At 52.0% G+C, this 7,344-nt stretch overlaps 1 protein-coding gene across 1 annotated transcript; it reads right to left on the reverse strand.

Moving 5' to 3' along the window:
* Window positions 1–3,511: 3,511 nt before the first annotated feature.
* Window positions 3,512–5,908, reverse strand: LOC123425141 (transcription factor MYB102-like). The gene is made up of 2 exons (XM_045108817.1): window positions 5,188–5,908; window positions 3,512–4,882 (listed from the first exon to the last, which is right to left on the reverse strand). Exons 1-2 carry the CDS (start codon window positions 5,318–5,320, stop codon window positions 3,894–3,896), a joined length of 1,122 nt encoding a protein of 373 aa, XP_044964752.1. The 5' UTR covers window positions 5,321–5,908; the 3' UTR covers window positions 3,512–3,893.
* Between the last annotated feature and the right edge of the window lie 1,436 nt (window positions 5,909–7,344).

The following is a 7,344-nucleotide window of genomic DNA, read 5'->3' on the forward strand; positions in this document are numbered from 1 at the left end:
GCCAGAACTCCTCTCGTATCCGATGAACACCATCGTGGTGCTACGGTCGGCAAGCTTTGAGAGATGTGGCTCCGCCGTCTTCACATGTGCCACGCACCCGAACGTCCGTAGATGAGACACATTCGGCTTACGTCCGTAAATTGCTTCATATGGAGTCTTGCCGATCACCACCTTCGTTGGAGCACGGTTGAGAAGATAGACCGCCGTCGAGACAACTTCTCCCAAAAAAATCCCCGGGAGGTTCTTGCTCTTGAGTAAACTCCTTGCCATGTCAACGACGGTTCCATTGCGCCTTTCAATGACCCGTTCTGCTGTGGCGTGTAAGGTGCCGTGAGGAATCTTTTTATGCCAATCTTCTCGCAGTAGTCGTTGAACTCGTTCGACGTAAACTCTCCGCCGCGTTCTGTCCGTAGAGCGCGAATCTTCAGCTTGTGTTCCATCTCTGTTGCAGCCTTCAGCTTCTTGAACGCTTCAAACGCCTCATCTTTAGATCGTAGGAGAATGACTCACATATATCTCGAGTAGTCGTCTACCACAAGGAAGAAATACTTATTTCCCGCATGAGTTGCCGGGGTGATAGGGCCACATAGATCACCATGGAGCAGCTCGAGTGCATCACTTGCACGATAGGTAGACTGAGCAAGGAACGGCCCGCGGTGCTGTTTTCCAACCAAGCACCCATCACATACTCGATCAACATGGTTGATAGCTGGCATCCCGGATACCATCTCCATCTTGTACATCTTCTTCAAGGCGTAGAAGTTAACGTGTGCAAATCTAGCATGCCATAACCACGAATCATCATCACTCTTGGCGAGCCAACACTCCGGTTGAGATTGATCAAGGTTGAGGATAAAGAGCCTGTTCCGTGTGCGAGTAACACGAGCTAGCACGTTTCGGAGGTTGTCGAAGATCGTCATCACTCCGTTCTTGGTACCCACCTTGCATCCATTCTCGTCAAGCTTCCCAATAGAGATGATGTTGTTGCTAAGCCGTGGGATGTAGTACACTCCAGTGAGTATGCGATGTTCGCTTGTGAGACCCTCGAAGAGGACAGATCCTTGCCCACAAATCCCCACATTTGAACCATCACCAAACTTGACCGAGCCTTCAACATCATATTCCAGCTCGAGAAATTTCTCCTTGCATCCCGTCATGTGGTTACTGGCACCCATGTCGAGATACCATGACACGTTGTGGTCCCCGGATAACTTAGGTGTCACATTCTTCTCATGAAGTAGCACCTTCCGGCTTAGTTTCACAACCACTGTTTCAGCGAGATCACAAACTTCGGCCATCAGAAGACCCGGACCTTCGTCTTCCTCCTTTGCCAAATTTGCCTTGATCTCTCGCTTGTCAAGCTCCGGACAATCCTTTGGAAAGTGACCCATCTCGTTGCAGTTATATCACTTGAGCTCAGACATATCCAAGTTCCGTTGCTTCCGCCCTTTAGATCGGTCAGTCTTACCGCGACCTTGTGGCTTGCCTTTTCCTTTGCCTTCTCCGGTTTGACCGCCGCGTGTTGCGTTGCTTGAGCCTTCGTTGCCATCACGCCTTCCTTTGTTACTTGGGGACTCCCAATCTGCATGCGAGTACATGAGTTGGTCACTACGTCCTCCGTTGCCTTTCCGACAGCCACAAGCATTCTCTTCCCACGTCCGCAGGCGTCCAATCGCCTCCGTTATGGTCATGTCGTCGATGTCGTAAAGCTGCTCGAGCGTACCGATGATGTACGTGAATTTGTCAGTCACCAAACTAAAAAATTTCTCCACAATCTCGGTCTCCTCGAGCTTTGCACCAAGCGCGCGGATCTCTCCCACCAAAGTAGTAAGAGGCATGGCATAGTCGTTCGCCGATTCAGTTTCCTCCATCTGCAACCTGTGAAATTGGCGCTTCAACACTTGTGCCCGAGCCTAGGTGACGCGATCTTCTCCGATCCTCATCTCCTTGAGTGCGTTCCACGCCTCTCTTGCCGTCTCGAACTCCGCCAATGTCATCAGCATGGAATCTGGCACGGACTGGGCTATGGCGGCCATGGCACCTTTGTCGGACTAGTCATCGACGTCGTCGTCCGTTATTGCCTGCCACACTCGGAGGGTTCGGAGAATAATCTTCATCTTCACCGTCCACACGCCATAGTTGGCGTCGGTGAGCATCAGGTACTGGATGGGGATGTTGCGATGCGCATGGACGTTGGCGCCGCCTGTCCCCCCCCCCCCCACTGGTCGCTGACTTGGCGCCCTTCTTCACCTTGTCGCCGTTCTTGTTCGCCTTGGAACCACCTTTGCCGGACTTGACCGACTCAGCATCGTTGTCCGTCATCATAGATCGTAGATCGTCGAGGCTCTAGATACCAATTGTTGGCTTTTGAACGTGCGTATGCAGCCGTACAGACGTGCCTACACGATTCTTGCTTCGGCTAGCTACTTGACGGAACTTGCGTAACTAGCGACACGAATAAAACTGATCGATGAATTTGATGGCTAAAGGCCCGTGTCGAGCCTTTGCTTTGTATTGCTTTTCGTTTTTTCTGGTGTTACAAGCAAGACCCCTAGGATGTCTTTTATACACATCCACAAGGGACTATGGAAATAGACTAGGACTAGCAATCCTAATACTACTAGGACTCGGTTTGCCTTTCTTTCCTAATTCTACACGAGCAACATGATTAACTTCTACAATTCCTAACCAGCCGAGATGGATCTAGGATCCTAATTTGTGCTTGCCATAGTGCAAATATTGCTTCACATAAGCTTCGTCAGGCTACAAGTAAGGAAAATATGGTCCGCGTCTTCCGGATTGCCACAAATATAGCCTGGTCCATGTCTCTGCTGAATATCAATGGCACAAAGAGAAAAAAACCCATAGCAACAATTATCTATCAGTCGACAATAATAGCCCCCAAAGATGATCATGACATCCTTTTTTAGTTGCACGACCTGCGTGTTAAATTCAGGCTACTCATGAGGTCCCTAGAATGTAATTTTTTTTGAGAAATAGTTATTTTTAGGTTTTCTTTCTATCGGGTATTCCTGGTTCAAAGAAGAAGAAGAAGAAGAAGAAGAAGAAATACATAGCCAAACCTACCTAGGCAGTTAAATGCTATGAAAGCCGCACCTTCTAACAAGATCCAAAACTTCCTCGCAAGAAAAAAAAACCAAAAGCACAATGATGTTTCCCAAACTTCACTTCATGGAACCGTGACGTTGTGATCAAGCGGGTGCATCGTCCATGTGCTAATTACGCTCCAGGACAAGGGGCTTGCACAGTGAAAGTACGTCCTCTCTCCTTACAGCTCAATCATCATCATGACCAAATTGACGCACGCACGAACGGACGATCCAGCCACGTACGGGACCAACACCCCACCATCACCAATCACCAAAAAGTAAAGCGATCGATCGATCGAGGACGAATTCAATGGCCCGGCGGACCCATGATAGAAGCCACAAGACGTCCGCCCGGCCCTGCGAAGCTGCCCGTGATTGATTAATCATCACCACACTCTTTATTTAATCAACCACGCAAAAAATCAAATACCTTTATATATAGTCTATAGTAGGAGTAATATATGATGTGTATCCCTCCACCGATATCCTTCTGTGTTCGTCATATGCACTTTTACACGCAAAGTTATACAGATCAATCAATCAATCGATCGATCACCAAGATCAAGATGAAAGAAAGAAAGAAAGAAAGAGAGGAGAGAACGTAAGGGAGAAACAATTTACAAGCCAAAACCTCACCAAACATTTCTTAGTAGCAGCTACTGTAGGAGAGGGTAGGGTATTATAAGCTCACGTATACGAACGTTACAATCTGGATCTCTTGCTGGCCGGCCGCCGGCCGGCCGTACGTTGGTGTCGCGCGGGCTGTCGATTGGTCGGACGAGTTCAATTCAAGCACCAGTTGATGCCGACGAGCCCGTGCGCGTCGAACTGCGCCGCCGCCGCGGCGTCGGCGGCCGCCTTGCTGTCGCCGTAGATGCACTGCGCCTGCTGGTGGTACTGCTGGTAGCCGCCGTCGAACACGTAGTCGGACCACTTGAGCTCGTCCAGCGCCGCGCCGTAGTGGTCGGCGCCGGCGCCGGCCCCGCTCGCGTCCTCGGTGCAGCTGCTGATCGACCCCAGCTCCAGCCACGGCAGGTGGTGGTTGCTGGTGCTCTGCGTCGTCGACGACTCGAACCCGCTGCCGCTGTTGCTCGGGTGGTGGTTGTTGCTGTTGTTGTTGCAGCACAGCTCGTCCGTGGCGTTGGCGTTGGCGTTGGCCGCGCCGCCGGGGCTCACGCCGGCCATCGAGTTTAGCGTGCTGGAGCTGGACACCGACGGGATGACCGCGCCGTGCAGCGCGTCCGCGTCCAGGTACCCGGCGAAGTCCGCCGTCTGGTTGTTGTTGTTGTACCCAGACAGCGACGACAGGGACCCGTCGTCGCTGCACCCGCCCACCGCGGCGTGCACGCCGGCGGCGCCGTCCATGCTGCCCCGGCTGTACACGTAGCTCTCCGCCGACACCAGCGGCGGCATGTGCTGTCCCACTTCCCCCACGGGCGACGACAGTATCAGCTCGGCCTCGCTGAACACGGCGCTGCGGCTGACTGGCGCGGCGGCGGCGGCGGCGGCGGCGGGGGCGAGCGGCTTGTGGGTGGCCGGGTCGATGCCGCGCTGGCGGAGCTTCTTCTTGATGAAGGAGTTCCAGAAGTTCTTGACCTCGTTGTCGGTGCGGCCGGGCAGCTGCGCGGCGATCTGAGACCACTTGTTGCCGAGGATGGAGTGGAGGTGGATGATGAGGTCCTCCTCCTCCTGCGAGAAGGCGCCCCTCTTGAGGTCCGGCCTCAGGTAGTTTATCCACCTCAGCCTGCAGCTCTTCCCGCACCTCTCAAGGCCTAATAATGCAGCAACGATATATTGATTAAAAACCGATTAATTCCATCAAATTAGCACTTAAAAACTGCTAACTAACCAGTTCTCCACACAACAAACATTGTCAATCAATTGCATCATACGTACTTACAAAAGCAAACCATCTCTAATTTAGTTCGAAAATACCGGAGTGGCACTAGCATAGCATGACTGACGAGAAAGCTACTGCTGCATTGGTGGATGATCAAGAAGGAGGGGGCGAGCTAGCAAGCTATCTACTCTACTCCACTCAGCCAGCAGCAGCGATGTTGATAGGTTGGTACGGTACCTGCAATCTTGGGGACGGAGCTCCAGCAGCCGTTGCCGTACTTGGCAATGTGGTTCATCAGCTTCTCGTCCTCCTCCGGCGACCAGAGGCCGCGCTTCAGCCTCTTCTTCGTCCCTCCCGGCCGCTTCGACATGCCGCCGGCCGGCTAAGACGACACGAACCAACGCTCAATGGCGTGCCGTACGTCGGCGCCGGCTGTCGCGAGCGGAAGGCGGCGGGCGGCGGAAGGCAATGTCGACGGGCCGGTGAGAGGACCGACGGAGCGATGGAGGGAAGGCAAAGCGAGGCGAGAGTATAAAAGGGGCCTCAAGGCGGAAGGCGGGGGGTCGCTCTCAGGTAGGTGCCAACGTAGCGCTTGCCTCACCTCGCTCTTTCTAGCCAGCCAGCCATTGTACACAGTACACACACACACATAGCTAGCCAGTGTCAGTAGTACTGCTGCCGGCGTACTCTCTCATCTTTTCAGCTCCAGTGAATCCGCCTTTGCCCATCCATCCTACTCTCACAGTCACAGTTGGTCGTGAAATCTCTGGCCCGTGCCGTGTGAGTGTGTGTGTGTGCGCTGATTAGACGTGCAAAGATAGATTAGGTCTCGTAACTGTCCACCCAGCTGCAGTGGTAGGGCTGGTTGACTCTTTTCTGTCCCCCTGCTAGCTTTTCCCGCGCCTTTCCCCCGCCTAATCATTTTTCACCTTGACACCTTTGCATATCCTCCACCACCACCACCACCACCACCACCACCCGCACAGATGCTGTATGCATGCATTGCATGCACCCCGTGGGACTTTGGACGACGACGCTCACTTTGCGTTAACATCACTTCTCGATGCTGCAAGTTGTCCGGAACGCAAGCAATTGATCAGCGAAGCACGGCGCGCGGCAGACATGTCCTGTCGGTCGTCTCTCGTGTAACGCCATCGACTCTCCGGCCGCCACGCATATGATATGAATAACAACAGTCACGTACGTAGCCCCTTCAATTCCTGTCAGTGTAGGGTACGTGCGTCACTTTGGAATTATATATGTCTCCATCAAGTAAACTTTTTGAAGTTTGATTGTCCGTGCATGTTGAAAGAATCGCAAACATTTATTGACAGTGTCAAACTGATCACTACTAAATGATATATTTCTGTCGGTCATTCAACAGTTACGTACATAACCCCCTCAACTCCTGTCGATATACATGGTACTCTAGAATATGTCTCGATCAATAGAACATTTTTTTGGTAGTGTCGAATTGGCAGGTACTACTAAATTCATCATGAAATACAATATACATACATATCCATGTTGTTTTAAAATTACATGTTTCAAAGAACCCGTGATCAAAATGATACGTTTGAAATGGTGCCAATGCATGCCGAAAACGACGCGTATTTCAACACGCAGGTAGCACTGCTGGTTACTAGCCGGATGCCACAGTGGAAGAACCTTATCATGTCACCGATGCGTACGGAGGCAAGTGATCCTATCATTAGGGTGAAGATTGGCTTGCAAGAAAGAGGGAGCTAGCTAGCTGAGAGAAGAGGCCAAATGCCCCATGTGGCACGAGAGAATTAATCTGAGGATCGACACTACAGCAAAGCATGTGTGGACAACGGGGCGCTGCGATGATAACCACATAATAACCATTAGCTGAAAAACACGTTCGCTTTTTCCAAGCTAGCTACTCTATATGAAGAAGCAATCAAGCTGGTGTGAGTCTATAATGTGTGTGCGATCCCTGCTTTGGCCACAGCGATCCAGGGTTTCTATATGGAAGAGATCGTCGGTTAGATCATTTTCCCTGGCAGAGAGCCCGTCGCCAGCGAATAGTGACCGCGTGACATAGAGCGTTTGTAGCACACGTGCCACTACTCACCGACAGGGTTCACTGTAGTGGTTCTGCTCGCGCCTGCATGAAATGTTAGGTTCACGCTACGTACAAACGGGCCGGCGCCACCATCTGCGTTGGCCGCCGTCGACCTGTCGCGCTCGCCGTCTGGGCCTTCTTCTTCTTCTTCTTCTTCTTCTTCTTCTTCTTCGTTGAAATGAGACATGAAGCGGACTTCACATATTGGAGCAGAATGGACAACGAAGATGAGATGAGCAAATCGACACCTGAGCTCACCGGAGAGGTCACGCTTTGGATTTTGGGTTGAGGGGAGGGGGAGGTGA

Source organism: Hordeum vulgare, chromosome 2H, assembly GCF_904849725.1.
Source record: "Hordeum vulgare subsp. vulgare chromosome 2H, MorexV3_pseudomolecules_assembly, whole genome shotgun sequence".
NCBI classification, from domain to species: domain Eukaryota; kingdom Viridiplantae; phylum Streptophyta; class Magnoliopsida; order Poales; family Poaceae; genus Hordeum; species Hordeum vulgare.

What these genes read in the sequence shown, in the direction of transcription:
- LOC123425141 (XM_045108817.1), bottom strand. Translation starts at nt 5,320, where the DNA reads ATGTCGAAGCGGCCGGGAGGGACGAAGAAGAGGCTGAAGCGCGGCCTC. An exon ending in CTCCGTCCCCAAGATTGCAG is followed by an intron (nt 4,883 to 5,187) that starts GTACCGTACCAA and finishes CTGCATTATTAG; the next exon opens with GCCTTGAGAGGTGCGGGAAG.